This window comes from Aspergillus costaricaensis (genome assembly GCF_003184835.1).
Source record: "Aspergillus costaricaensis CBS 115574 unplaced genomic scaffold BO79scaffold_48, whole genome shotgun sequence".
Classification (NCBI taxonomy): Eukaryota; Fungi; Ascomycota; class Eurotiomycetes; order Eurotiales; family Aspergillaceae; genus Aspergillus; species Aspergillus costaricensis.
In genome coordinates this window covers 89179-117090 of record NW_020291848.1, presented here as the reverse complement: position 1 = coordinate 117090, position 27912 = coordinate 89179, and the positions used below count along the sequence as shown (strand labels likewise).

General features: G+C 51.5%; 10 protein-coding genes across 10 annotated transcripts; 5 read left to right on the top strand and 5 right to left on the bottom strand.

Annotated features, from left to right (window-relative positions):
- Window positions 1–686: 686 nt before the first annotated feature.
- Window positions 687–4096, bottom strand: BO79DRAFT_203876 (LEA domain protein; the record flags this gene model as incomplete). The annotated part of the gene is made up of 2 exons (XM_025681750.1): window positions 687–1214; window positions 1262–4096. 2 exons carry the CDS (start codon window positions 4094–4096, stop codon window positions 687–689), a joined length of 3363 nt encoding a protein of 1120 aa, XP_025534683.1.
- A 3216-nt stretch (window positions 4097–7312) lies between these two features.
- BO79DRAFT_203873 (uncharacterized protein) lies at window positions 7313–8126 on the bottom strand. Its single transcript, XM_025681749.1, has 2 exons — window positions 7518–8126; window positions 7313–7461 (listed from the first exon to the last, which is right to left on the bottom strand). The coding sequence occupies exons 1-2, from the start codon at window positions 8045–8047 to the stop codon at window positions 7449–7451; spliced, it is 543 nt and encodes a 180-aa protein (XP_025534682.1). The 5' UTR covers window positions 8048–8126; the 3' UTR covers window positions 7313–7448.
- Window positions 8127–9781: 1655 nt separating this feature from the next.
- BO79DRAFT_276648 (arylsulfotransferase family protein) lies at window positions 9782–11590 on the top strand (the record flags this gene model as incomplete). The annotated part of the gene is made up of 2 exons (XM_025687769.1): window positions 9782–10824; window positions 10889–11590. The coding sequence occupies exons 1-2, from the start codon at window positions 10000–10002 to the stop codon at window positions 11588–11590; spliced, it is 1527 nt and encodes a 508-aa protein (XP_025534681.1). The 5' UTR covers window positions 9782–9999.
- Window positions 11591–11650: 60 nt separating this feature from the next.
- Window positions 11651–14715, bottom strand: BO79DRAFT_290898 (lysophospholipid acyltransferase family protein). The gene is made up of 7 exons (XM_025688941.1): window positions 14003–14715; window positions 13734–13952; window positions 13429–13684; window positions 12701–13379; window positions 12337–12648; window positions 12031–12284; window positions 11651–11964 (listed from the first exon to the last, which is right to left on the bottom strand). The coding sequence occupies exons 1-7, from the start codon at window positions 14550–14552 to the stop codon at window positions 11793–11795; spliced, it is 2442 nt and encodes an 813-aa protein (XP_025534680.1). The 5' UTR covers window positions 14553–14715; the 3' UTR covers window positions 11651–11792.
- A 237-nt stretch (window positions 14716–14952) lies between these two features.
- On the top strand, window positions 14953–16434 carry BO79DRAFT_248530 (pantoate--beta-alanine ligase PAN6). The gene is made up of 2 exons (XM_025685714.1): window positions 14953–15207; window positions 15294–16434. The coding sequence occupies exons 1-2, from the start codon at window positions 15180–15182 to the stop codon at window positions 16358–16360; spliced, it is 1095 nt and encodes a 364-aa protein (XP_025534679.1). The 5' UTR covers window positions 14953–15179; the 3' UTR covers window positions 16361–16434.
- Window positions 16435–16757: 323 nt separating this feature from the next.
- dbp7 (putative ATP-dependent RNA helicase) lies at window positions 16758–19154 on the top strand (the record flags this gene model as incomplete). Its single annotated transcript, XM_025681748.1, has 1 exon — window positions 16758–19154. One exon carries the CDS (start codon window positions 16758–16760, stop codon window positions 19086–19088), a length of 2331 nt encoding a protein of 776 aa, XP_025534678.1. The 3' UTR covers window positions 19089–19154.
- Window positions 19125–20499, bottom strand: BO79DRAFT_240866 (WD40 repeat domain-containing protein; the record flags this gene model as incomplete). Its single annotated transcript, XM_025685068.1, has 2 exons — window positions 19125–20193; window positions 20243–20499. 2 exons carry the CDS (start codon window positions 20497–20499, stop codon window positions 19125–19127), a joined length of 1326 nt encoding a protein of 441 aa, XP_025534677.1.
- A 458-nt stretch (window positions 20500–20957) lies between these two features.
- On the bottom strand, window positions 20958–21951 carry BO79DRAFT_232919 (RTA1 domain protein; the record flags this gene model as incomplete). Its single annotated transcript, XM_025684261.1, has 2 exons — window positions 20958–21616; window positions 21675–21951. 2 exons carry the CDS (start codon window positions 21949–21951, stop codon window positions 20958–20960), a joined length of 936 nt encoding a protein of 311 aa, XP_025534676.1.
- Window positions 21952–23444: 1493 nt separating this feature from the next.
- On the top strand, window positions 23445–25980 carry BO79DRAFT_159888 (MKT1 family protein; the record flags this gene model as incomplete). Its single annotated transcript, XM_025678963.1, has 8 exons — window positions 23445–23814; window positions 23874–23971; window positions 24033–24746; window positions 24926–25012; window positions 25063–25309; window positions 25361–25592; window positions 25646–25838; window positions 25891–25980. Coding segments are annotated over 8 exons (2031 nt in total), but the record flags the coding sequence as incomplete, so codon positions are not given.
- A 322-nt stretch (window positions 25981–26302) lies between these two features.
- On the top strand, window positions 26303–27723 carry BO79DRAFT_203858 (disulfide isomerase). The gene is made up of 2 exons (XM_025681747.1): window positions 26303–26979; window positions 27047–27723. Exons 1-2 carry the CDS (start codon window positions 26469–26471, stop codon window positions 27613–27615), a joined length of 1080 nt encoding a protein of 359 aa, XP_025534674.1. The 5' UTR covers window positions 26303–26468; the 3' UTR covers window positions 27616–27723.
- The last annotated feature ends 189 nt before the right edge of the window (window positions 27724–27912 follow it).

The window sequence follows — 27912 nt, the reverse complement described above, 5'->3', positions numbered from 1 at the left end:
TCATAAACCGCAGACATGTTTGGAGTCATCCATTTCAGTGCTTAGTATCTTAATGGAACACCGATGTGTCTGGAACGTTTATCTCATCAAGGTTCTCCTTCGGCAATCATCGCGGGATTTGGTATCTGTCGATGATGTAGAGGAGGCATGAGAAGAAAGCCTTCTTCTTGTAATTCTATTTTACCTTCTCTGGCTCTGATGCTGACTTTGCCACGAGTGTTGTGGTGACTGTTGGGCTTGAGTTTATGGGAGGAATATGGAACCTTGATGCATCCACAAGCGTTACAGTTTCCTCTTTGTGAGGGTAGTGGTATATGTGTGTAATATAGGTAATGTAGATATGGTGACCTAGTACTATCTTTGAGGCATTAAGATAGCAGGTAAATAGGGTATATGGAAGATTATATATAGAGCGCTGAAAGCCTAGGGAGTGTAGGGGATGAAGAAGAACTGGGCGTAAGGAGGGAGGGTAGGAATATATAGTCTGTCTTTCGGAGGCAGTGCATACTAGTGGGTACATTCCGACTACTATGAATGAAGATATGGAATAGAGTTGATAAGGTGAAGCACTAATTAATTAACTAGCTATCGACATGGTGAAAATTATTATCGTCAATCTGACATCAATGGCAAATATTGAATCAAGAAGAATAATATCACAAGCATACATCCCATCGCCTATTCAATTATTTCTTCTTTCCAGTCAAGCCCAGGGAATCCGTCAGGGAAGTCAATCCCAGACTGCCAAGCAACTTATCCAGTCCCAGTCCGCCCAGCAATCCATTCACCAGGGGACCTAGACCAAGACCTTGCAACAACCGGCCGACCAGTCCGAGGACACCATTCAACAGCAGGCCAACGGCAGTGATAATCTGGCCGAGGGGCTCGCTGAGCAGTGCCCACAGAGGGTTGAGCTTCTTCTTGGCATGAGGCATGCCTGCGATCCTCTTCTTGCCGTTGTCAATGGTCTTCACAACCAGATCGGTGAGCTCCTTGAGCTGCTCAGCCAAGGCGTACTCCTCTGAAGAAGCTTCGTGAGAAGCAGCACGGGCCTTGGCCGTGGCGGCGACATGACCATCCGGGTCGAGAGCGCGGATGGCCCCATTGCATTCCTGCAGAATTTGGTTGCCCTCTTCAAGGAGCGGCTTCACATCCTTGACCAGCTGCTCCTCGTCAAGTTCGTCCTTGGGCGTGCGGTCTGCCTTCTCGATGTGCTATCAAAGGGTTAGTAATGTCAGTGATCAAAAGTAGCTGAACATACCTCAGAGATCATCTTGCAGACAGGACGAATACGGTCCAGTGTCTGAGCAATAATACCGCTCATCTTCTTGGCCAACTGCTTGTCTTCCTCTATCTTCCGCTGAGCTTCCTGCTCCTCAGGGGAGATCTCTGGCTCCTGGGGCTCCTCCTCAGGCTCCTCCGGCTCGGGTTCGGGTTCGGGAATGTTCTCAATCAAAGTGCATTCCCCGATCTTGTTACCATCATTGTCCACCACGTATCCGTTATCGTCGATCTCCTTGCCGATGAGAGATGGCAGGTTGCCAGAGGTCAGCTTGCCAATGAGATTACCATCAGCATCGCGCACCTCACCCTCACGGTTGACCTTACGGCCCGACATCGGGTTAACATCACGCGGCTTCTCCTCGGGCTGCCAGCGCTCAGCACGGCCGATAGTGTTACCGTTCTTGTCCAAGACATCGCCATCCTCGTCAACCTGGCGGCCCTGGAGACGCTGCGCATCACCTTCAACAATCCGGCCAATTATCTGACCCGAGGCATCAGTGATAACGCCGTCCTTGCCGACCACGGGATTCTCAAATCCGTAGAAGGCGCCTTCGGGCTTCTGCTCCTCGGCTCCTGGGATGAGCTCAGCCGTGCCAATTACTTTGCCGTTATCACCCCAGATCTGACCCTTGCCATCAACCTTCCGTCCAGCAAGGCGCTTGTCACCAGAGGTAATCCGTCCGAAGACGTTACCCTGGGCATCCACAACGTTGCCAGCCTTGTTGACAGTCTTTCCTTCCAAGATCGACAAGTCCGGTGCCTCCTCCTCCGGCTCTTCCACTTCATACGGCTCTGCACGGCCCTTGACGTTGCCGTACTTGTCGATGATCTCTCCATCCTCATCAACGGCACGTCCACGCAAGTTCTTGATGTCGCCCTCAATGACCTTGCCGACGACATTGCCATCGTCATCTTCGACGAGGCCTTCCTTATTTACAACAAGGTTTTCCAATCCGGCGAACGGGCCTTCGGCTGATTTCTCCCGCTCTTCCGGGGGAATAAGCTCAACACGTCCAATCGGCTTTGGTCCGTCCCAGATCTGGCCGTCATGGATCTCCTTGCCGGCAAGTTCCTTCACCTTGCCTTCCACGACACGGCCAATCGGGACGCCCTTTGGTCCAATCACGTAGCCGAGCTTGTTAGGAGTGAGACCTTCCAGACTGGAGAGGTCAGGGGCTTCTTCCGGCTCGGGCTCGGGCTCGTCTTCGGCCTCATAGTATTCAGCCTTGGCGATGACATTGCCGTTCTTGTCCAAGACGTCTCCATCTTCATCGACGGGACGTCCAAGGACCTTCTTTGGATCGCCTTCGCTGATCTTGCCAACACGCTTACCATTCTGGTCCTCCACCCAACCATCTTCAACAACGTGGAGTCCCTCCAACCCGCCAAAGGGCGGTTCATCGGGATGCTCCTCGACGGGAAGGGTCTTGGCCTTTCCAATAACGTTGCCGCGGTTGTCCCAGAACTGTCCCTTGTCATCGAGCTGGGCTCCCAGTCGAGAGATCTTCTTCGCATCGCCCTCGATCAATTCACCGACAGGCTTACCGGTTTCCCGATCGACGATCTTGCCCAGCTTGTTGCACTTGAGACCCTCAAGCGTAGAAAGGGGAGGAAGGTCATCCTCTGCTTCTTCAGCAGCCTCCTCGACATCTTCCTTGGCTTGATCAGCGTTTGAAGTGTCCCTTTGCTCCGCATCATCGACAGCCTCACGGCTCAGCTTGCTAGCAGGTCTCTGGGAGCTGGCAACGCTCTCAGTGCCTTGGCGGGCTTGGGAAGCAATATCGACACGGCCAATTAGATCACCATCATCGTCCAAGATATTCCCTTCCTTGTCGGGGGCGTAGCCTGCCAATTCCTCGGGATTGCCCTCGACAAGCTTGCCGATCGGCTTCCCCTGGTCGTCTTTGATAGCGCCAGATGCCGACACAGGACGATCAGCCAAGGCCGCAATATCGGTAATTGGTTTTGCTTCGGGTACTGCTTCAGCTGCTTCTTGAACTTGAGATGCGACCTCTACCCGACCGATAAGGTCACCATCATCATCGAGAATATTTCCTTCCTTGTCAGGAGCATACCCAGCCAAATCCTCAGGGTTGCCCTCAACAAGCTTGCCGATGGTGTTGCCATTATCATCCTTGATTTCCCCAGACTCTGAGACGGGACGATCCGCCAGCTCGGCGATATTGTTGATGGTTTTTGTTGCCTGATCGGTTTTTTCTTCGGCCTGCTCCTGGATGCTGCCAACGTCATTCTGGAAGGCCTCGGGAAGGACATCGGCAACTCCGACGAGATCCCCATCCTCGTCGAGGATCTCTCCGTTGTCACCAACAGTATATCCGGTCAGATATTCGGCCTGGCCTTCTGCAAGTCGGCCAATGGCATTGCCATCTTGGTCATGGATTAGACCATCCTCGCCGACCTGCAGACCCTTCAGAACAGACAAGTCAATCTGGCCGACACCTTGGTCTTCGACGCCATTTTGCACACTCTGCGCAGTGTCCTGGGCTTTGTCTCCAAGATCAGAGGCGGGTCTTTCGGTCTGGCTTGCCGATCCAGATGCCTGGGACTGGGCATCATCTGGGACCGGAGCAGGGGAAGCGCGCTGCTCCGACTGCAGCTGCCTGACCTTACCCTTGGGGGTGGGGGTAGAGGGGGCGCTTGGCTCCTCGGCCTGGGAGGCTGATTCCTGGGCCTGAAGCTTGGGAGGGGTCTTCTTCTGGGGGGTCTGCTGGCGGATCTTGGGTGGGGTTCCTCGCTTAGAGTCGGGGCTGAGGTTGAGCTTGGAGACTTTGCTTGTCATAGGAGAGGCCATAGTTGATGTATTAGATGGGATGGATTGGTTAGACGTAAAAGGATTAGAGAAAAATGCGCCGATCTTGATTGGATAGTTGTCTTAGAGTAGTAGAGGTAGCTGATTTGTCGTCGCGTTCGTCAGTCGTACAGCCTTTTGTAGCTCGTGATTCGTCAGGTAGAAAAAAAAGTGAGAAGTAGATAGGAGTTGTAACGTTTGATCTTGAGGTTAAGGTCAGGTATGTGTTAGGTGTGTGCAGGAATAAGTTATCGACTAGATGCTTTCCATCAGGCCAACTCTTCAAGACCCTTTAAATGCATCTACTATGCAGCGAAGCCCACCTACGTCATTGCGCCTGGATCAAAGCTGGGGTGTTATCATCCCCGTCACAGTCGAGGAGATACATGCAGGGCCTCCGTGGCGTAGGAAGCCTGTCACATCATCGCTGCAAGCAGCACGATGGTGTGCAGGATCAGCCCATCAGATGTACGGAATCTAGAATCGAGCACAAAGACAAAGAATAGAGACAAAGTAGATGAAGGCCGACCCACTGCCCCAGTTAGCGGGGAGAGCTGGATCATTCTTGCGTCAGAAGTGGATGGATCATCTCTGCTGCTTTCCTTCTCAAGGAGATTAACTGGGTCATTCTATTCTTGTTCGCTGCAGACACCTGATATCAGGTGCCTTAGTGCAGATTAGTCAGGAACCATGCCTTCGAGCCCTGACAGCTCCATAATATTTACTACAATAGTTTCCTCACTGTCATATCCCACTCTCAACATCCCAACTTCGGAATACATCTCCAGTATCGCCCAATAAATCCAAGCATCATCACATCCCGTCAACAGTAACACAATGGTACAGAAAACAGGATATCAAGTCCGCGGCCGAAAGTTTGGCTCTCAACCACGGATCGCAGGGCATCGCATTGTCGACACGCGGCCGAGCATCGGATAACGTCATCCCGTACCACCTCCAGCACTTGAAGGCGCATTGACTCCCCAGTCAATAAAATGAGATCTGACATGTAACGGCTAGGATCAGATCCAATGAGCGGACAACGTGGCTCTGTTGCGATTCAGCAATGATGGCATTGTGGGCGGTTTATCCTCCGATTCGTGTCGCAGATGTGGGGAATGATCTCATCCGCGGACGGGTCAGCTTCAGGCCGGAGATTGACGCTGTGGCTTGGTCGAAGTTCGACATTTATGATTCTTATCTTAATATCAGGTATTATTATTGAGCATGATGTGAAGAAAAGTAAATTACCAAAACAGGAATTTGTCTCTTCTACACACTCATCCTTATCGTGTATGGGAAATACCTACATTTCTTCGCAGCCAATTACTAGCATGTCGGGGAATTAGCATCTCCCTCTAGCAGTTGATCCCGCGCCACAAGCGACTATCTGACACTATTTTCGATCTTCTACACATCAAACCTTCCACTCCACTGACCCGGACATCCAGGTCCCGAAATATCATACCCTACGTTTTGGATTTCACATCATTTACTAAGATATCGTGAGAGATCTACCGTGGTCGTATGTTGCGGTAAACGGTCTTGAGCTTTAGTCAATCCTGTGCACGTTTGTCATTCAGACCTGCCTTAAACGACTGCGAATAAAGGCTAAGCAATAGGCATGGACTATGAAGTACTGATCACCATCTTTCGAGCACACTACAGGCCGCACTCCGGGTTATCAGCCCTCGCATGCTCCAGAAATACGCTTTGATCTGTTATTAATGGGTTGTTTTTGTCTAGGTGAACCTGCACACAGGGGTGGCCTATCGATGTACTCAAGTGCACTCGTGAGCCTCTTGATTATGTACATGATATTCATGCATAATATAAGGCAGTGGAGAAAATGCAGGTCATCTCTACCGATCACAGTTTGTTATTTGCTTGTCTGGTGAGATAGAGTCAACCAGAAATTGAAAGGCCGCCGCGCTGCGGAGATCGGTTATAGATGCATACGGATCCTTCTCCAATGATGAGAATGCAAAAGAGGAGGCTTTACGCACCAGTCAGAAATATTTATCATGAAGCTATATGCACTTGAGGAATTCTACTGTATAATCTAATGGGTCTATCAAATTATTAGCGTGTCGGTTTTGGAACACTGGACTTGAGCTCGATTAGTCCTTTTCCTGCTTCATAACCAACATACTAGGACAGTACATGCGATAGTCTCGCCTCTTCAAACATTCAACCTAGTAGTTCCTTCCCATGCTTAAGTGAAGTTCGTCCATGTGTGTACTCCATCCCAACAAAGTCAGCATTGTGCAACAGTGTAAAATATCCATCTTCTCCGGCATACTTTCAGAAGTGCTCCTAAAGTCCATTACGGATTACCAGTTCGGCTCATTTAAAACAGTCCATCCCAAATAGACATTCAATGAACTAAAGCTATGCATCAATCAATCACAAAAAGGTACAATCACAATAGTAAACCCTAAACTCTCCAAGTCTATCCATTTAATACATTCATCCATCCAGCCACAGTGCGCGGACTGACGTAATGGTTGGAGATCGGGTGGCGTATGGCGACGATGACTGGCCACGCTAGCGGGTGGGATATTAATCTATCTTTAATTTATTTTCCAGGGCATTATCCGGTCACTCCAAGATTTGGGGTTTTATGTGGATGTCCTGTTTGAGAAAGTGATCTACATGTATTATGATTCTGTTATATGTCCGGGAGGGTAAGGCTGTTCAGGGGAGATTTTTCTGGATTCTGTGACGAGTAAATGGAATGAGGAAATAGTATATGACTTTCACTGGTTGAATGGGCCCTCTAATTATTTATGAATAAAAAAAGGCCCTGACTTGTCGGTTTTGGTGATGCTAGTGGGGCTTTGTTGATGTCGTTTTGGTCATGTCGACTAGTGACTTTTCTCTATTTATAGTGCACTTGGATACAGTACCACTTTCGTAATCAAGCATCCATATGATAGCTCATATACAATCTTAATTATTCCAATTGGGATGTTGTAGTTGCACACAACGCCGGGAACACGGTCTTTTTGAACCTATTACACATTCGGTCGAAGGATAAGTATGGTCGATGGCAGCTCAATAAGGTATAAAGTATAACAGGTGATAATTCTTCACATTGACCTTGTAATGCATCGTTTTTACTTTGTTTCATATATCACATTTTGGTACAATCTGGGAGTGAGTGATACAGTGGCCCGTCTTCTGGCCATAACCGAGTCCGACTATACATGCACATCCATCAACAACTCACCTAACAAGCCATACTCAATGTATGCTAGCTCCATACCGGGTTGACATTCGCAAACCACACGAACAATAAAGGGTCTTTTGCTCAAAATTTATTCCTGGCTGGTAGACCCCTTCACTACAACACTCATTTCGTGGCCCTGGACGAGTATCAACATGATCACACTGGATACAGATGAGGAAGTCTTCAACTCACCGCTTATCTGCCTTCCTCAGCTCCTGCAGTATTCGATCATACTTCTCAAACTGACTTCCGGGGATTTTCTTGATGATCACCTCCTTATGCTTTCTTGTCCATCCCCTCCCACTTGGGCCCGGTCTCGTAGCACCATGCACCGCCCCTCCGATCATCGGATCAAGGAAACGACTGACTTCCCTATTGCCTGGGCTGACGAACAAAGGGTCATCTAGTTCACCATCGAGTTCGCACTCTTCCTCGCAGGCGAGAACCTCAAGGTCCGGGTCGGTGATAGTGGGATCGTACGAAGACCAGTGATGAGCTGCTTCGTCGTCGGTGCCCGACTTGGTATTCTCGTTATGCTCAGGTCGGAGTAGATGCCGGTCCAGATCGGACTCGAGATGTCTTTCTTTGTGGATGGTTTGGGAAGTCACAAGGCAGCGATGCTGGTAGGAAGATACCGATGGGTGGCACAGCTGACCAGCTCTTGTAGTTACAGGTATAAATGGATGGGATCTGGAGCTGAGGAGTTTCGTATTTCGCAACATGCTTAGCGCACCCTTAGCTATAGTAATATGTGCTGTAGTTTGAATTCGGTTTATAAGTTCTCGATCGGAGCGATAGTTCAGTTGATGCAGAAGTGATGACGGGAATGGCGGGGAAGATGCAGGGGGGATGCCAGTTGGGGGAGCCGCTTGGACCGTCCGCTTCTGACGTCAGGACTTGCCCTGCCAACAATGGCCTTTGTGAGGAGTACCATTGGTCAGACAGCTCGGATGTATACCTGGGAATCAGGTTCCATGTAACTCAATTCATGTATTAACCTCGGAGGCAGGCTGGTTTGTCTAGCTTGCCTCTATTGCAATATATCCACACATATTATTCTTCGACGCGGATATATGAATCTGCGATCTGCTAGATCGAAGCAATATTGACAAGAGTTATGGTCTCACTTGCTATGAGCATAGGTCTGGATGTAAGAAGAAAAAGAATGAAAAACAAGAAATAAAACTGCGGTGATATCAACTGCGTTAGACGCTGGACGACATCTTAGTCTCAGGACATTATGAGTACCACCACATCCCAGTCGAGAAGCGGTAGTATTGAATAGTGCATCTCAGGCATTTAGATCTTGGGTATCTTGATCTACTTCATGGAGATACTAGATGCAGAACTGAATGCATGCATACACGCTCACATCTCAAACATAAATACTATCACAAAACGATATTGCGACATAAGACGATGCGATGGCGAAATGTCTTTGCATGTGTCAGGTGATTAAGAATCATCTTTTATAGAAGCTCTCCTCCTTCTTTCTCACCGATGTGCCAGGATGTGGTCAAAAAAAACCTCTCCCACAGGCTCCCAAGTTCTGGTTATCCTACAGGCTTTCTGAGTTAGCAGTTGACATGCTAAGCAACATGAATGATGACAACAGATAATTTGGTCGACATTTAGAGGTATGAAACGGTGTTGGACCAGGTGTCTCGGAACTTCTCAACGTTGGGTTGCATCCTGTCTCCTGTCTTCTTACCCTGAGCGTGCCGCGATCTTCGGTATGCCTGGTTTTCCACCAGTTGTCCACTTTTTGCAAACATCATCGTGAGCTCCTCTGAATTACTAGATTGTGAAAGATATTGTGCTAATAGGTGTTTAGACCTGGCTTCAGTCTGCGGTAGAAGAGAACCCCTCATTCTACCGATGCCTAGCTGCTCAACAACAGCAGAATGTCACCTGAACACTGCTCGGCAATTCCGTCGGCTGTTCCCCAAGCCCTGTCCATATATGCCGCGCTCTAAGCGTGGAGTTATACTAGGCTGCGGCCGGTAGCGAGCGAATGCCCTGCAGCAGCAGCATGATCAAGCCCCCAGTCCCCACACGCCACCCCACAGTATTCCGGGGAGATGGGGCCCTAGTATCGCATCAGGAACGATTCCGCTCGGTTTTCAGTAGAACTCGGGCTCTCCGCATCTTATCTTCGCTTAAGCGACCCTGTTGACTTGTCGATCTAGCACGAACCCCCACAATGTCATCACTTGCTATTACGTTCCGGAACTTCTCCGCATTCGGAAATCCCATCATCCAATCCCATAGACAAATGGCACCTCCACTGACTCACTTCGACTTCCCGATAGCTCATGGATATCTGCTACTAACACGTTCAGACAGGGCATGTTCGGCGAGGTCCATCTCACCCACCACAAAGTCTTTACCGAGGATACGCTCGGACTTCCCCAGGTTGGGAGTCCAGCATAGACTACTTTCTTTAGCTGGAAGAACGGCAATGTCCACTTTCCGAATCGTCATGCCACAGGGCTCTTCGTCCTGTTACCCCGCTGGTGCCCACTGCTTCGAGCTGGGATTGCCGATATGATGTCCGAAATTGCAATACATGATATCACATACGAGGACGCTCAGCGAGCTATAAATCATGTCAATTCCCTTACCAAAGCTCCTTAGCTACTAAGCCTGCTTCAAGGACTCACAGAAGATCAAAATGCGTCAATTCAGCAGCTACAATGCTGCAAATCTGCTCACTCTCTTCCTCGGCGCAAAAGCTGCCGCAGAGTCTACCTGGCCCCAGCAGACCTTCCGCAGTACCTCTATCCAAGCGCCATATCTGAACGTCACCAAGAATGGCAAGACAGAACTAGGCAACCTCTTCTTCTCTCCATCCTCCTCGAGCATGGAATGGAGCTACCCAGTCATATACTCCGACGACGGTCAGCTTGTATGGCAAGGCCCCAATGCCAACACCTCCGCCTACCAGCCCCAAATGCTAGACGGCGAACCCGTCCTCGCCTACTGGCAGGGCGCCAACTACCTAGGCTACGGCTTTGGAGCAATCAGCATCCTCAACGCCTCCTACCAGGAGATCCACCACATAACACTCCCCGGGACTGACCAACACTTCGTCACCACCGCCGACCCGGAAACCTTCCCCTCCTACATCGACATTCACGAGAGCCAGATCACCTCAGACGGCACGATCCTCGTAACAGCCGTGAACGTCACCCAATGCGACCTCTCCCCCATCGGTGGCCCCAAAGACGGCTGGGTCCAAGACGGGCTCTTCTACGAAATTGACATCAAGACCAACAAAGTCCTCTTCCGCTGGAGCACAGTCGAACACCTCTCCGAGATCCCCGTAACAAACACCGAACTCCCCCTCCTAGGATCCGGCACCAGCAAGTCCGATCCCTACGAATACCCCCACCTCAACTCCGTAGCCAAATACGGCGACTCCTACCTCCTCTCCTCCCGCTTCATGTGCAGCATCTTCCTCCTTGACAAAAACGGCAACGTAACCTGGCACCTTCACGTACGTCCCTCCCCTTCCCTTCCTCCCCCTATCACCACACCCACTAACACACACCCACCCACAGGGCCAAAAAGGCGCCTCCTTCACCCTCCTCCCCGGCAGCAGCTTCTGCTACCAACACGACCCACGCTTCATCAATTACTCCCCAAACGCGACATCCCTAACACTGCACCTACACAACAACGAAAACGCCAACGTCTTCACCTCCCCCACAACCATCACCACAGGCCTAACCCTCACTCTTGACATGCAAAACCATACCGCAACCGCCGTCCGCAAGCTCTGGAACCCCGATTCCCCCGTCTTCGCCGTAAGCCAGGGCGGCTTCCAGCCACTTCCGAACGGACACGTGCTGCTCCAGCACGGCGCGATGCCCGTGATTGAGGAATACGATGAGAACGGGGCGTTGGTGATGAACGCGCGGTTTGGATTCGATGAGTCGACGCAGTCGTATCGTGGATATCGGTTCCGCGAGTGGGTTGGGAAGCCGACGACGAGGCCGGAGGCGGTGGCATGTCGGGAGGGGGGTAGGGTGGTGGTTTATGTGAGTTGGAATGGGGCGACGGATGTGAGGGGGTGGAAGGTAAGGATGGGGAGTGAGTTGGGGGTTGTGGGGGATGTGACGGAGAAGAATGGGTTTGAGACGAGGATTGTGCTTGAGGGGGTGGTGGGGAGGGATGGGGAGAAGGTGGTTGTGCAGGCTGTTGGAGGGGTCGGGGATGGTGTGCAGTCCGGGGTTATTAAGGTGGGTGAGGGGTGTTCATAGTATGATTACTTACTATTAGTCGATTGTATATAGCTAGAGTAAGGTATATATCATGGATGAGTTATTTCATTATGCGAATTAATGCTTGGTGAGTAGGCTATAATGATATCAACGGCAGTCCTCACATACAAGGCTTTAAATATACAAAAGGGTATTAAACGCTACGCTACGCTTTGTCTCATGCGCCTGCCACATAATCCATCTACAGCTTCGAACTAGGCGTGATGGCCTTCCTCCTCATTTGCCTTATGGAGACATCAATCTCCTCCGCCGCAGCGGGACTAGGACTTGCGTCCTCGAATAACTTGCGGCCCACGACATCCGACATGTGCAGAACCCGCGACGAGACTGTTGCGCCGTCACGGCGGTTTTTGCTTCGAAATGTCAGTATGCCAGGCCAATGTATTTGAGAGAAGATGATGTAGTATCATTCGACTTACCCCTCACGTCTGGACTGTGCAATCAGCTCAGTAAAGTCCCAGAGACGACCACGAGGAAGAAGCTTTCCCGTGGTTGGATCCCGCTCAGGCGTCCATTCTGGGGCTAGCTTCATCGTGGATATCTTTGATCCTTTGCTTTTGGCGACTTGGATGATGCCTTCTTCTGCAAAGCGCTGGTAGGAGTTTCGGAGGGTCTCCTTGTTGACGGCTTCGAAGTAGGAGAGGTCGCCTTGGTGGTAAAGTGTTTTGCCAAGCTAGATTATGTGTTAGTATTTACTAGAAACCATTGGTGATGATTCGAATTACCAGTTGAGCGCTGTTTTGGGCCTTGTTCAAATCGATCCAGACATCTTCAGCGCCGTTGAGAGGGGGCGTCAGTCCGAGGAGAGAGACGGAGCCGAGCCAGGAGGCTTCAATGAATGGCCAGACTAGGAAGCAGTAGAAGTCATAGTTCTCGCGGCCACATTGCCGTTCTGCGTCGCTGAGCTCCACGAATTGTGGCGCGCCGGCCGCGTCTCGGCTCACGGTGATTATGTTGTCTCTTTCGAGTCCACGCAGGGTCTTTTCCATGTTTGTTGTCAGGCCCTCAGGAGGGAAGATGAATTCGCCACGGAAGAGCTGGTTTGGTTAGCGGGGAGATTCCTAGGGTATAATTAGAGATTTGACTCACCTGAGACAGGAACGAAACCTGGTTTAGGAGATCTTGGTAGGATATGCGCTGATAAGACGGCCCGCCGCCTTGCTTAATCCTCGTATACATTCCCGCAGACACCAGCGCCTCCGTGATAAACAAGTGAATGGTCATGTTGCGATAAAACGAAAGCTGGAAACGATCCACAGCATAGTATGTCGGTTCGACCAGTCCGCTCACCTCGCCCACAAGCTGCGGCCCCAAGACCTCTAGCGCACGGTCGACAACGACATCTGTTGGGTAACGATAGAAGTGAGCGACCCGTCCGCCCTTTGCTCGAACACGCTCGCATAGCCATTCGACGCGTCGGACCATTTCACCCTTTCCGACACCTCGACCGCGAAGAGTAAGAAGTACCGTGCCAACCAGAGCCGTAGGCATCATTACAGAAACGTCGTTGATGTCAGACAAGACCCTGTAACCCAAAGATCTCAATACCCGACCTCTATCAGCATAGCTCAGCTGCGGGCCACCATTTGCGACAATCTGTTCCGGCATTCGTGTCAATTGCTGGTTGATGAACTCTCTCAAACTCCATGGCTCGTGGAATCGAACATCAACCCGACCGAGCTTCAAAGAGAGGACGGAGGACGAGGACAGGAAATCAGCCAGGTTTTCCTTCCTCTTCGGTTGACCAAGCAGTTCGCTGATGTAGGACCTAAACATATGGTTAGTAATCAGTAGTTGATTATTAGGGGAGCACATACTCAGTCTCAATCACTTTGTCATACTGTGTGCTGACAGGGCATATGATGGTGTCCTCCACACGACCTGAGAGGACGCTGTCTAAAATGAAGCTAAGAATGCCAAACTTGGGCGAAAGAAGCTTTCCGGTTCTCGAACGACCACCTTCAATGAAACATTCAAAGTTGAACCCTTGCTGCAGCATGGTATCAATATAAGCCTGTACAACGGTGTTATATAGCGGATCGTTTCCAAAGCTTCTCCGAATCCACATCGCGCCTAGGCAAGTCAGCAAGCGCATAATATTCCGAGGCGAATCAAATCATACCTGCATGCTGGAGGAAAGGGCCGAGCATCGGGATGTTGAGGTTCTCTCCCGCCACCACGACCGGAAGCCCAATTCCAAGGCGATAGCAGATAAGCTGGAGCGACACATAGTCGACATGCGATTTATGACACGGCAAAAAGACAATAGATTGCTTCTTGGCGGCTGCCTCTTGCGCAAAAGATCTCAGCCGGAGGACTTCTTCGCTAGACACGTGTATTCCTGAGACTTTCGTTAACAGGATTCCTTCAATACGTCGGATACCCTCCCACCTTGATGGTAAGCGCGCGTCAGAAGCTGCGTGCAGAGATAGTACGCCCCCCGGATGAACCTCTTGCTCTCCATCTTACATATCATGTTATCCAGCATAGAATCTACCACCTCTTTCAGATTACTTTGTATCTCATTCCGGCGGTGTATCCGTTTCTGCTCCAGGGGTCCTGGTGTCACATCCAACAATCCTTCCTTCTCCTCCACTGTTAACCGTGCCTCCGCCAGCTCCTTCACCTTCCCTTGCAACAAGGGACTTGCAAGAATCCGGGACTTCATTCGATCCGTAAAACCAGAATAGAATATGGGTTGTCCGATCACATCATCGTAGGCGCGCCAACCGGTTCCTGACATGTACAAGCTCACTTCTCGTAGGAAATCGAAAGGGTTCTCGCGAAACCTCGCCATATGGCGGACGAGGTTGCGTTCGGTAATCTGTTCATCTTGAGGTTCCAGCCCTCCAGTAACTCCACTGGGATGAATGGTGACTTTGTTTCCCACGATCTCGAGATCCGGTGCGGAGTCGCCGACCGGGGACTTATCGGAAGGCATAGCGTCTCGGGCGGGGAGAGGGGAGGGAGGGAATGTTCACTTGAGAGCTCTGTAATTATAATAAGCAGGTCGATAGATCTCAGCGGTCATAGACTGCTGGGATGAAGTCGAGCGACATCAAGTGAGAGGGAGAGCAAGAATAGGCATTGTCATGATCGACCAGCTCCTGGTTCCTGAGGAGGCAAGCGAGGGTCCCAACCAGGCGAAGATCCCCGGCTTCTTCCCCAGAAATGCCTCGGGACGATTCGTGCTGCCGCCGCTCACGTGAGTCCCAACGGCCTTGCGCCCCGTGCAACCGTACGCTAGGCTGGATTGGGCAATGGCACTGGACTGTCCAGGAACTTCAGTTCACCGAAAGCTTGAGGGATGAGCGCAACGCGGCAGCTCGGAGCACGCTTTTCATGCCCCAATTATCACACCACCAAGCATGCCGTCTCGGTTACATTGGCTTCACCCGGGCTGAGCATCGTCGCAGACACCAACAGCTGCGGTCTCCCTCCTAAACACCATCACTGTGGCTAATTGGGCCTGAGCTGTGCGACCTGCTCCACTGCGGGACTCTTAAGAGGCACCTACGGTACAATCGACAGGGCCCTTCGTTGCAACCTCCCAGAACTCGCATTCACCATGTTCGGCTGGACACGGCGCTTCTCCAGTATGGACCCCCCTGAACGCACAATCATTTATCCCCTGCTGCTGCTGAATGACACCTGCTAATTATCCCCTCACACCTTCCCACAGCCGCCACATCTTTCCTCAAAACCACGACAATGGCCGTTTCCTCCCGCCAGCAGCACACTTTCCAAGTCTTCCGCGATGTGCCCCCACTTCGCAAGCTGCGTCGAGAGCTCCTCCTCTCCAACCGGACCGTCGGTCTCGTCCCGACCATGGGTGCTCTCCATGAAGGCCATCTCTCCCTCATCCGACAAGCCGCGGCCGAGAATACCGACGTCTTCGTCAGCATCTACGTTAACCCGACACAGTTCGGTGTAACGGAAGACCTCTCCAGCTACCCGCGCACTTGGGACAGTGATGTTGCGAAGCTAGAGGAATTGAATGCGGAGCTGGCCCGCCAGAACACCAACAGCGGTCGCATCACCGCCATTCTGGCGCCTACCTCCAAGGTCATGTACCCGACGCTGCCGCCTTCGTCCGATATCGACGGCGACGGATCCTTCGTGACCATCACCCCTCTCTCCCGGAAGCTCGAGGGAGCTTCTCGGCCGGTTTTCTTCCGTGGAGTTGCGACTGTCTGCATGAAGCTGTTCAACATTGTCCATGCCGACCGGGCTTACTTTGGTCAGAAGGACGTGCAGCAAACCGTGGTCATCAAGCGTCTCGTGAAGGACTTCTACATCGATACGGAGATCAAGATCGGGGACACTGTTCGTGAACACGATGGTTTGGCAATGAGTTCGAGGAACGTTTACCTTGGCAAGAGAAGACGGACAGTGGGTCTGGTCCTCTACGAAGCCATGAAGGCGGCGGAGAATGCCTACAACACTGGCAAGGTCAACCGCAGTGAGATTCTTGACGCAGCGAACAGCGTCACTGAACGGGTTCTGTCTGAGCAGAAGGCCTTGGCGCCCACGGAGAGGGCTCTGTATGAGGTTGACTACATCTCTCTGGCTGATCCGGATACTCTGGACGAGCTGGAGGTTGTCGATCCTGCTAAGGGCGCCATTCTGAGTGGCGCGGTGAAGATGGCTCCGCTGGAGGAGGCGAAGCCGGGCGAGGACTGCGGCCTCGGTGATGGCCAAGTTCCTGTGCGTTTGATCGACAACTTGATCTTCAAGCCGCGGGTTTAAAAAAGCTCGTTCTGTCTGTCCGTTGCCCGATCCATTCAAAAGCAAGTGTCATATACCCGACGTCATTTAAGTAGAACTCAATAGCGTATATAGAGTACCTAAAAGTCTATACCTTCACATACATTAAAAAGCAATCATACACACTACTCCAAACCACCTAAATAACCCCATAGCAACCCCCCTCTGCAACATCCAGCTATCACCCAAAAACAGAAAATAGGGCAAGATCGCAGGGTTTCGGAAGCACCCCGGCCCGAGAAAATTTCCCTCTGGAGTAAAGTTTCTTCCCGGATCGATCCAGTACTAGAACCTCCCCCAGCAAACAACAAAAAAGGAAGACAAAAAAAAAGAGAAAAAGGCAGGCAGGTACCTACCTACCTACCTAACATCTTCCAAAATGGCCGACGACGGTCTCCTCCTCAACTTCACCATCCCCGACACAACCGTCCTCAAACCCGAAAAAACCAAAGTAAAAGGCGGCACATGGCGGGACCGACTCAGCGCAAAGAAAATCGCGGCGCACCGAACGAACAACCCGCGCAAAGAGAAATCATCCACAGATGGCGAGCAGCAACAAACTAGCAACCCCCGGAACCCGAATCGCATTCAAGTATCCGGTCCGCGGCCGGTGAAGAGACAGCGCATTGGTGACGATGAGGAGAATGGAGGATCGCAGCAGCAGCAGCAACCACGCCAGCAACAACAACATCCTGGGGGTCCCCGACATGTCGTATCCTCGCTTTTCTCGAAAAACCCGAGACCTCGAACCGCTTTCGAAGCGAAGAAGAACGGAGGCGAAGAAGAGGAAGACGCCAAGCCGACGAACGCGCCGCTGATTGATGGACTGGACACATTCACGAACCTGGGACTATCGGCACCGCTGGCGGCGCATTTGCTGACGAAGCTGGAGGTGAAGGCGCCGACGGCGATTCAGAAAGCGAGTATCACGCAACTACTCAAGGAGGAGAGCGATGCGTTTATACAGGCGGAGACGGGATCCGGAAAGACAATGGCGTATTTGCTGCCGCTTGTGCAGCGGATCATGACGATTTCGCTGAATCAGAAGAAGAGGGAGGAAGCGGAGCAAGTGCAGCGCGATAGTGGGTTATTTGCTATTGTGTTGGCGCCGACGAGAGAGTTGTGTAAGCAGATTTCGGTGGTGTTGGAGGGGTTGTTGCGGTGTGCGCATTGGATTGTGGCGGGGACGGTGATTGGAGGAGAGAAGAAGAAGAGTGAGAAGGCACGGTTGAGGAAGGGGTTGAATATTCTGGTTGCGACGCCGGGTCGGTTGGCGGATCATTTGGAGAATACGCAGGCCTTGGATGTGAGTAATGTGCGGTGGTTGGTGTTGGATGAGGGAGATCGGTTGATGGAGTTGGGGTTTGAGAAGGAGTTGGCGGGGATTATTCAGAAGCTGGATGCTAGGCAGCGGCCGAGTCGGATTCCTGGTATTCCGGCGAAGAGGACGACGATATTGTGTTCGGCTACGTTGAAGATGACGGTGCAGAAGCTGGGAGAGATCAGTTTGAAGGATGCGGTGCATATTCAGGCGGATCCGGCGGATGAGGATGGCGAGCCGAGGAAGAAGGATGAAGATGATGCGTTTCGGGTGCCGGCACAGTTGAAGCAGTCGTATGCGATTGTTGCGTCGAAGCTACGGCTTGTTACGCTTACGGCGTATATGAAACGGACGTTTATGAGGAAGGGGTCTGTCATGAAGGCTATCATTTTTGTGTCTTGTGCGGACTCTGTGGACTTTCACTTTGAGGTGTTTACACGGAAGAATGGAGATGAGGAGGAGAAGAAGGAAGAGAGCGAGGATAGTGATGAGGAGGATGAAGAGGAGAAGAGGAAGAAGCTCGGTGCTTCGGCTCATGGAACTATTGCGCCTGCTACGGCCTTTTCGAATCCCTCCAACCCGGTGACGCTGCATAGACTGCACGGTTCTCTGCCCCAGCATGTCCGGACGGCCACCCTGGGTGCCTTTGCCCGCAACCGCGAACCCTCCGTGCTAATCTGTACTGACGTTGCGTCCCGTGGTCTGGATCTTCCGAACGTTGATCTAGTCGTGGAGTACGACCCTGCCTTCAGTGCCGAGGACCATCTGCACAGAATCGGACGTACTGCGCGTCTGGGACGTGACGGTCGTGCACACATCTTCCTCATGCCTGGCTGTGAGGAGGGTTACGTCGACATTCTGAAGAAGGGATACCGTGACGGCGGAAAGTCGCTGACACGCAACACCGCGGACGACATTATGAAGCGCGGATTTGGAGGAAATGTCGAGTCACAGAACGTAGACTGGGAGGAGAAGGCCACCGAATGGCAGCTGGATGTGGAACGGTGGGCATTGGAAAACAAAAACTACCTCGAAATGGCCCGCCGAGCTTATCAGTCTCACATCCGCGCCTATGCCACACATATCGCCAACGAGCGGAGCATGTTCAACATCAAGGAGCTTCATCTCGGACATCTGGCGAAGAGTTTCGCTCTGCGTGATCGTCCCAGCAAGATCAACGTTCCTGGTCTCCGCCAAGGACAGGCCGACACCAAGAAGGACTTCAAGGCCGACCGCAAGCCAGTCGCAGGAAAGAAGAGAAAGGCTGGTGGTCACGATGACGACGACGATGATGTTCCTCGTCAAACGGACACTCTCACGGCAGCTCAGAAGATGAGGGCGAAGATGAAGGAGCACATGGCGGGAGCAAGCGAGTTCAATCTTGCTTGATCGGCAACACACATGTAAATAGTAATTGACGACAAATCAATAGATATCCCACAATGAGATTTTTCCGTCCTTTGACCCAGCCGCTAACCAATGCGTATTCTGCACCTTTTCGTATCTCTGCCGATGCACCGTTGCAAGCGAGTATTCCGTCTCTGCCCGTCTGGCGAGCTGTGTTTCTTCATTTCCACTGCTGTTCGACGAAACCGTAGGCTGCTTTTCTTCATCTGCTTTCTCGGACACATCAAATACATCAACATCCGCAAACGCCACAGCGTAGCAACCATCTTTATGCCACTTCAATACGGCTAATTCCTTCATCGTCTTGCACGAGTAGACCCTGACCCTAGAATCCCACCCCGCAGTAGCGAAAATCTTCCCATCAGACCGTATCCGCACACCTTGCTGGCCCGCATGCTTCGTGTTGATCGACTTGATCGGTGACTCTTCCGGGGCATGTCCCGGGCTACCAAGCGTGGGAATGGGATGCTTCGCCAGCACCGCATCGGCCGAGGAAGAAAAGAAGTAATTGCCAGCAGGCGAGACATGAAGCGACAATACCGGTTGCGAATGAGCTCGACAAATGTACAACTTCTCCCACTTCCACGGCGTTTTGGCACCCTGTGTCAGATCTTTCTCCTGCAAGGATCCCCTGCAGCCATGGACCATAACGCGACCATCTTCGTAAGCGGAAGCAACATATAGCTCCCCAGATGGGGATATGATGAGGTTAGCCGCCATGACCATTCCAGTTTGTACGTCCGTATCTGCTGGAATGGTGCAGATACGTCTCTCCTGGGGGAGATGAAAGAGATCGATCGCGCCAGAGTTCAGAGCGTTAGGGACAACGATAAGCACCGATGAAAGCGACGTGTTCTCTTTCGAGGAGCCACCGGTATCGCTTGCCATGTTGGCCTTATCCTGGGGAAGGAAAACCATGGAGAAGGCGCAGAAATTCAGCGCATTCACAGGAAGCGAATGTACCAGCCATGGCTGGCTTGCGGCAGCTGAGGAGGTTTTCTCGATGTCCACGGGGAGGGTCTTCTGAAGATTCTCCTCATCCTGGACGCTGAATCTCCATAAGCGCAGTTTGTGGTCTCTTCCATGCCTGTAGAAGCTGTTAGTTGGGTCATGGGAAGAATGGGAAAGTAACGCACGTGAACACCTCTGTAACAGCGCCATTTCCGAACTTAAAACCCTTGACTTCAAGGACAGCGCCGTCATGGGCCTTCCATGTCGCTCGAGGGCGTTTTGATACTAGGTCCCATACGACAATCCATCCGTCTGCATCTCCTGAAACGAGCCTTAGGTTCTGGTGGAAGATCTGTAGCGCGTGGATGGCAGCGGCATGGCCGCGTAAAATGTAAGTGGGGGTTGCCGGTGGTTGCCGCACCTGCGGAGATTGTGCACTCATTTGGTGGCTCTGGTTTTCTTATTGTGTATTATATTGGTGTAGTGTGTATGATAAGTCTGTTTCAGTCGGATTATTTGTTCATTTAGTTGTCATGGTACTGCCGTGCGATTGAGTGAGAGAAGATGCCGAACGGGAATTCAGAATGACTGCGGTCTTGGCAATATGTTTGGTCTCCGCCAGCATGGATGGATGTTACCAGCTACATTGTATTACAGTGCGTGGGGCATCCCAAATGAGTGGTAAATAATATATTCATCTCTTGTTTCTTTTCGAGAACGTTGAAATGCTTTTTGGATTCTTAGCTATAGATTGCTGATGTAGACTAGCACTGGTAAGTATTAGCCAATCTACAATTTCAACTAGTACTATCTGGTGAAGTATCAATGTGGCAGTTGAAGCAAGATCCCGTCTGCCAACTAGAGCTGAGCCATGAGTCTTGAATAGGAATGAGATCCGTACTATCGCTTACGAAGAGCTGGCTCAAGCTCCTCAGAAACCGGTCGGTAGTCGTCAAGTAAGCGACTTCCTCGCCCGTTCTGATCTTCCATTCTTCGCAATTCGACCTCCTCCGTTCGCGCAAATCTCGCCTCCATTAGCATCGCCTCATTCAACAATACTGCGGGATGCCAGATGCGAAGCACAACATTGGCAGATAACATAGGCAGCCCATCAAAAAGACACACTAGACTTTCATACGTGAAAGAGTAACCTTGCCATTCACTCGCCAACTCAATCAGACGATAAGTGCTTCGAATCATCGTACAAGCCAAAGCAAACGCAAGCACGGTTATATTCTTGCACATCGGCCTTCTCAGGATGAGTCGATGTCTCGCTTGAATGATCAAGTATCCGAACAGTACCACGAATATACCGATAGACATGAGCTGTACAACGCAGCCAGCGGTGAGGATATAGAGCCCCAGCCTATCTAGGCTGTTGGTAATGATGGCATTGTATGCCAGTGAAAGCCCAATGGCCTGGACGATGAGACTAAGACATGCAAGAGTCATACAGACATCCGTCCACCGCTTAGGCCTGAGAGGTGATCGATTTCGGTCTATGATTGCGTACACGAGGTCTAGGGCTCCGTAAATACCCAAGATTGTAAAGTATGGAGCTTTTCTATGCCTTAGCCAGGTCATTCCCAATATAAGCTCATTCGACTGTATCCTTACCCGACCATAAAACTGACAGCTGTATCATCCATATGATAAAGCTATATGGACAGCGATAAGCCAAAGTGCGGGCAAGCCATCCGATGAACTCAAATGCAGCCCCAAGTGACAGGAGCATTCCTATCCAGGGACATATGGTGTTGCGTGCTTGCGAAACATGGGTTGTTAAGACACCAAGGAAGGCAACCGTGAAAAGGATTCCAGCTGTGATAGAAGGACGATAACCGAGCAGCGGTGCAACCTCCGGATCGAATGAATAGCAGTTCCACGTTGACATGATGTCCGGTGTGGTTAGGGGAATCTTGCTCGTACTTGTGGGAAGTTCGTTAAGTAGTAGAAAAGGAAGAAGACACATCTTTCGATCAAGACTGCAGAAGGTAGCCTTGGTATCAGTAAACGGCAGGTGCGTTGAGGCTGACAGTTGCAGCAGCAGCCAGGAGTCAGAGAAAGGAAGCTGCTCCTGGCAAACTCCTATTCGGCACAATAACTAGCAAATCCATCTACTGCCAGCGTAGGATGTCTAACTTATAGTCGCGCACTTCATTCTAGACTCGGTTAGTGTTAAATGCTGCTTGTCGCGGTAGAAGTACCGAAAGGGCGTGGAGGTTCTCACAAAAATAAGAGACGCTATGTGCCCTGCTCAGATCGATAGAAGGCATTAGATGTGTACGCAGAGAGCGGATGGAGAAGCACATGGAAATGAATGACCTCAGGTGTTAGATGGGAAAGGATAGGGAGGTAGAAGGAAGGACAGAAAGTCAAAGTAGGATAGAGGTGTGAAGAAGGGGAGAGAGCGAGAAGAGGAGACGAAGGTAATAACAGGCAGCGAACGTCCCCTCAGCGAGACTAATGAGTGACAGTTCTCTGTAGGTAAGCAGAATATCATAGCTAGGTGAGGTCTGATTCTGATTTATCTGATGTCACAAATTGCAAGATGTAAGAATCCGTTTTCACTCCCAGGAGTGTATAGATATTTGTGTCAGGCTGAGGGTGTATTAGATGACTGTAGTGACGAGTTTCATGGCGATGCAGTATAGCAAAGTAGTGCGAGTAGTATTTTGAGATGAAAGTAAAGATAATTCGCGCTCTCAAACTTCCAGTCTGTCAGGTGGTAATGTCATCATTGCAGCTTTTGACTTCATGATTCTTTCATGTTTGGATGTCGAGATAACATAGAAGTCAAAATGAACTCATAATCAACCATTGGAATCCAGAAGCCAGGAAACCAGGATATCCCATGATGCATCTTTTGATAGGAAATTCCTTTCCGGGTCAGTAACTCCCATAGCTAACAATTGGAATACATGATATAGAAGCTGAAGAAGAGGGAGAAGTAGAAGAACTACAATGATCCCGCAGCAGAGGGAGGATCCGCCAGTTGGCCCGGGCAACACCGCCCTCGTGATTGGCTTCAAGCTGTAACTGCTGCTCTCAATTGTCGCATCATCCCATCACCACCAAATCATTCCCCTCTCCATCTGAGCTGTTGGTTTCTCGCCGGCCCTCCTCTCCTCCCCCTCCTCCTTTCCTTTCTTCTCCTCAATTTCTCCCTTTCTCTTCCTTTCCCCGTCATCCTCGCACCAACTCTTCATATATCCTCTCCCTCATTCCCCACCTGGGCTCTCCACGCCTGGTGTCCGCTCCGGCGTCTAAACTCCGCGACACAGCTACAGCTAAAACCATGCCAAGTGAGTCTGCTATGGTCGTGGCTCCCGCGGAGCTCCTGTGTCTCGTCTTCTTCCAAGCTAATATAATTTCTCTGTCACAACAGTCCGTCCGCTCGATGAATGGGCCGCGACCCGCACCCAGTCCCTCCCCCTCTCAGCTCTCAAAGGGGCGGTTGTCGGTATCGATGCGTCGCACTACATTTCTCAACACCTCCTCCAACCGTCCACGCGCGAGCCCCTTCTGGTCGCCCTCGGTGGCTTTCCATTCGCACTGAAGAGCAACATTGAAAGAGAACTGAAGGCCTACAAGGATCTGGGCGTGGCTTGTATTTTCGTGTTCAATGGTCTCGACTTTGGCAAAAAGGATCAACGACCCCACGTGCAGCAGGAGTCGGTCCGGGCATTCGAGCAGGCCTGGGATCTTTACGATCAACAGCAGGCGGACCAAGTGGTGGATGCGTTCAGCAGCGCCGGTATGTTAATGGTGGAATCCGATTCTTGAGCGTCTGGTCCTGACTGTCGTCTGTCCTAGGCACCCCTCGACCCGAGTCGCTATACCGCTTCTTGCAGCGCATACTTCTTCAACATGGCGTGGATTACATCGTTGCTCCCTATAGTGCTGCAGCTCAGGTACGGATGCCGCTGCCTCGATTGGCTCCATTTGCGCCATTCTGACCTTTGTGTATTATAGCTCTCCTACCTGGCCAAGGGACCGAACCCGCTGATCGATGCTATCTGCGGCCCCTCCGAAGTGTTGATGTTCGACGTGGAAAAGCTGATCACCCGCATTGAGATTGACCCGGCGCAATTTTTCTGGATCAACAAACAGACATGTCTGGAAGAACTAGGCCGCCTATCAAATGATCAGTTCTTGGACTTTTGCCTTCTCTTGGGCTCTTCCTTCCTCCAGCCCTTCCCTGGTTTCGAAACCCATGTCTTCCCCGGAAAGAACCCTACGGTCCGAGATGCTCTGCCAATGTTCAACGCGGCAGGACGAAGCGCTCTCGCGCTCTGCGCTCAGTTTGAAGAGGATCGCCGGATGCAGGAGCTTGAATACACGGATCGTTACAAGCGCGCATGCATGACTGTGAAACACCATGTCTACATTGATGTTGACGGCAGAGTAGGTCCTATGGACCAGGAGAATGCCTCGTCCGATATGCACGCAGTGATCGGCCTGCGCCTCCCAGAAGAGCTTTACTTCTACTTGTCCAAGGGAATTCTGGGCCCCGATGTGCCCAACTATTTGACGTCGGGTGAAGTCCTCATCTCATTGCCGTTGGGCGTTGAGGACACGGAAATTTACCGCCAAGTTGCCGGCAGCACCCTCACACCTATCCGGACTCAGTCGATTTGCCTGCTATCGAACTCCCTCCATCGGTTCTATCAGACCAAGGTTATCAATGTGCGAACGTGGTTTGATGAAAAATCCCCTTCGACGATTAACCTCCGAGATCTTCCTCCAGTTAAAGATTCGATCCAGTCTTGGAAGATTCCCACCGAGCAGCTTCCCGAGAGCTTGCAGAAACTACAGGCAAGTTCTATCTTCGATCACCATTGTAAGCGCTGCTAACCAAAAATCAGGGCTCGTGTGGACGCTTCCAATTTGCTGTCCAGAGCTTGAAAGATAGTGACTTTGTAGCGAAGTCCAAGGCTACGAAAGATACTAAGGTAGGCATCTTCTGCCCCAGATCGCAAGCGAGTGAGCTGACACATGCTAGCAATTATCGTCACAAGATGAGCTGCTTGCCAATGTGTTCTGGCGCTTCCTGCAGCTTCGCGGCTACATTGATGAGAAACATCAACTTACCCAGTGGGGAGTCTGCCTTGAGCAAGCATTGTCGGGACTTGATCCGGCGGATGCGCTTGAGGAGCCAACATTCCTTGCCATTGAGATGATCCGGTTCGGCCTGCTCAACTCCAAGCAGTGGTTCTCCCATGTTTCGGGAGGTCCCATGAGAGGATCAGGTAAGATTGAGGTTCTGTAGCTATGAAACGGTGCTGATTTATTCCACCCAGACGAGGATAAGAGCCTCAACATGCTTGTTTCCCGCCTTGCTTGCATCGCCAAACTCCAGCACAAGAGCATCGGTTATTCTGGACCCCTGAGCCGACAGCTGCTCTGCTACCGATCCCTAATTTCCGAGGTTCGTTCTACGCTACGGATGCTCATCGAGGTGGTTCTCGCCAGTCTGCTCCTGAGTGGCGATGCTGACCGGGAGCGAAACGATTGGGGCGAACTGAGCATCAAGTAAGTGGACATGTGGACATGGTGCGCCATGTGATGTATCTGACGCGACATAGGCTCCCATTCATCGACGACAACGACTGCGGTCTTGGAATTGCTGTCCGTACCTACCTTGATGACCTGCCCTTGCAAGCAGATCCCACATCGCCAGAGGCGCGGGCAGAAGTGAAATCGAAGGGCAAGGAATGGTTCCAGCATAGCGACAGCTTTACGGGCAACCTGGACATGGCGTTCAAGCTGTGGGATGCGGTGAGTCTGAACTGTCTATCTTTGCCGGCGTATTTACTCATCTACTTCCTAGGTATACCGCGGTACGCAGAGCGCAGGCAAGGAACTTAAGGAGGGCAAGCAGTGGGAGGATGCGAACCGCTGGTTGGCCGAGCGGCGGTAAGGGACATGTGTAGAGTATCCTCCTAGAACCAGAGGAAACACCACTTGTCCACGATTTCACGAACCATGGCAGTTGTGTCGGCTGGGTGGTCCAGGACCACCTGAAAGCTTCGCCCTATTCTACTCCAACCACGTTGTATAATTAGGAATGGAAGGGACTGGCAGGCGCCACACCAGTATTATTATTATCCCCCAGCGTAGCCAGAACCGGCGAAGAGAGCGTAGTGGCGAATGCAACGATATATTTAGCCGTAAAGCCGCTGATCGAGTTGGAGTTGATTAGTGATGCTTAACTTACCAAGTGTCCTCTTCCGACCCGCTCGGTCTCCGCAGCGCTTCCGCCTTCCACGCCGGGAGCTCATACGACTATATCTACACTCCGCCCAGCAACCACCCCTTCCTCGCTGAACGGACAGACCTGGTATTGACAATTATATTGTCAATTGCCCTACTCCAACCTCTCCTTTAACCAAAACAACACCATCCATCATGGTCCGTCTCAGCAACCTCGTGAGCTGCCTCGGCCTGGCCTCCGCGGTCACCGCAGCCGTGGTCGATCTCGTTCCCAAGAACTTCGACGACGTCGTCCTCAAGTCCGGCAAGCCCGCTCTGGTTGAATTCTTCGCTCCCTGGTGCGGTCACTGCAAGAACCTCGCGCCCGTCTATGAGGAGCTGGGCCAGGCATTCGCCCACGCCTCCGACAAGGTCACCGTCGGCAAGGTTGATGCGGACGAGCACCGCGACCTGGGCCGCAAGTTCGGCGTGCAGGGATTCCCCACGCTGAAGTGGTTTGATGGAAAGAGTGACGAGCCGGAGGACTACAAGGGTGGTCGTGATTTGGAGAGTCTGTCTTCGTTCATCTCTGAGAAGACCGGTGTCAAGCCCCGTGGACCTAAGAAGGAGCCCAGCAAGGTGGAGATGCTGAACGACGCGACTTTCAAGGGTGCTGTTGGTGGTGACAATGATGTTCTGGTTGCTTTCACTGCGCCGTGGTGTGGACGTGCGTATTTCCAGCTTTGCCATCACATTCTAAGGAATTGTTTGCTAACACTGTCGCTGAACTACAGACTGCAAGAACCTCGCTCCTACCTGGGAGGCTCTGGCCAACGACTTCGTCCTCGAGCCCAACGTTGTGATCGCCAAGGTTGACGCCGATGCTGAGAATGGCAAGGCCACCGCCAGAGAGCAGGGCGTGTCCGGATACCCCACCATCAAGTTCTTCCCCAAGGGATCCACTGAATCCGTTCCCTACGAGGGTGCCCGCTCCGAGCAGGCCTTCATCGACTTCCTCAACGAGAAGACCGGCACCCACCGTACCGTTGGTGGTGGTCTCGACACCAAGGCCGGTACCATTGCCAGCCTGGACGAGCTGGTTGCCAGCACTTCCGCTGCTGATCTGGCTGCTGCGGTCAAGAAGGCTGCTGCTGAGTTGAAGGACAAGTACGCTCAGTACTACGTCAAGGTTGCCGACAAGCTCAGCCAGAACGCCGAGTACGCCACCAAGGAGCTTGCTCGTCTCGAGAAGATCCTGGCCAAGGGAGGATCGGCCCCTGAGAAGGTCGACGACCTCATCTCCCGCAGCAACATCCTCCGCAAGTTTGTTGGCGAGGAGAAGGAGGCCAAGGATGAGCTGTAGATATTGTATGGATTATGACTTGTTTAGCTAGGTGACGGTCACCTAGATTCTATTACTCTGTATGATATCGAGAGGCAGTTATGAGAATGTTATCGATGCGAACAGTACATCATCCATCCTATGTGCATGTAGTATATTGTAAATGTAATGATCAGTGTAAGGGTATCTTCAATTCCACCTCAACCCACGCACAACCCAGCCGTATGTATCACCCCCTAATCCATAAACAACGAAAGAGAGCTCCCCCAAGTATACACAAAGAAGCAAATCCCATAACACCATAACCCCAACCAACAG

Bases quoted from the DNA above. Each gene is read 5' to 3' on its own strand.
- BO79DRAFT_203873 (XM_025681749.1), bottom strand. From the start codon at position 8,047: ATGTTGCGAAATACGAAACTCCTCAGCTCCAGATCCCATCCATTTATA.
- BO79DRAFT_290898 (XM_025688941.1), bottom strand. From the start codon at position 14,552: ATGCCTTCCGATAAGTCCCCGGTCGGCGACTCCGCACCGGATCTCGAG. The intron at 13,953-14,002 runs GTGGGAGGGTAT...CGAAAGTCTCAG, and splicing joins GACGCGCGCTTACCATCAAG to GAATACACGTGTCTAGCGAA. The intron at 13,380-13,428 runs GTATGTGCTCCC...CCATATGTTTAG, and splicing joins GACAAAGTGATTGAGACTGA to GTCCTACATCAGCGAACTGC.
- BO79DRAFT_248530 (XM_025685714.1), top strand. From the start codon at position 15,180: ATGTTCGGCTGGACACGGCGCTTCTCCA. The intron at 15,208-15,293 runs GTATGGACCCCC...ACCTTCCCACAG, and splicing joins CTGGACACGGCGCTTCTCCA to CCGCCACATCTTTCCTCAAA.
- BO79DRAFT_203858 (XM_025681747.1), top strand. From the start codon at position 26,469: ATGGTCCGTCTCAGCAACCTCGTGAGCTGCCTCGGCCTGGCCTCCGCG. The intron at 26,980-27,046 runs GTGCGTATTTCC...GCTGAACTACAG, and splicing joins CACTGCGCCGTGGTGTGGAC to ACTGCAAGAACCTCGCTCCT.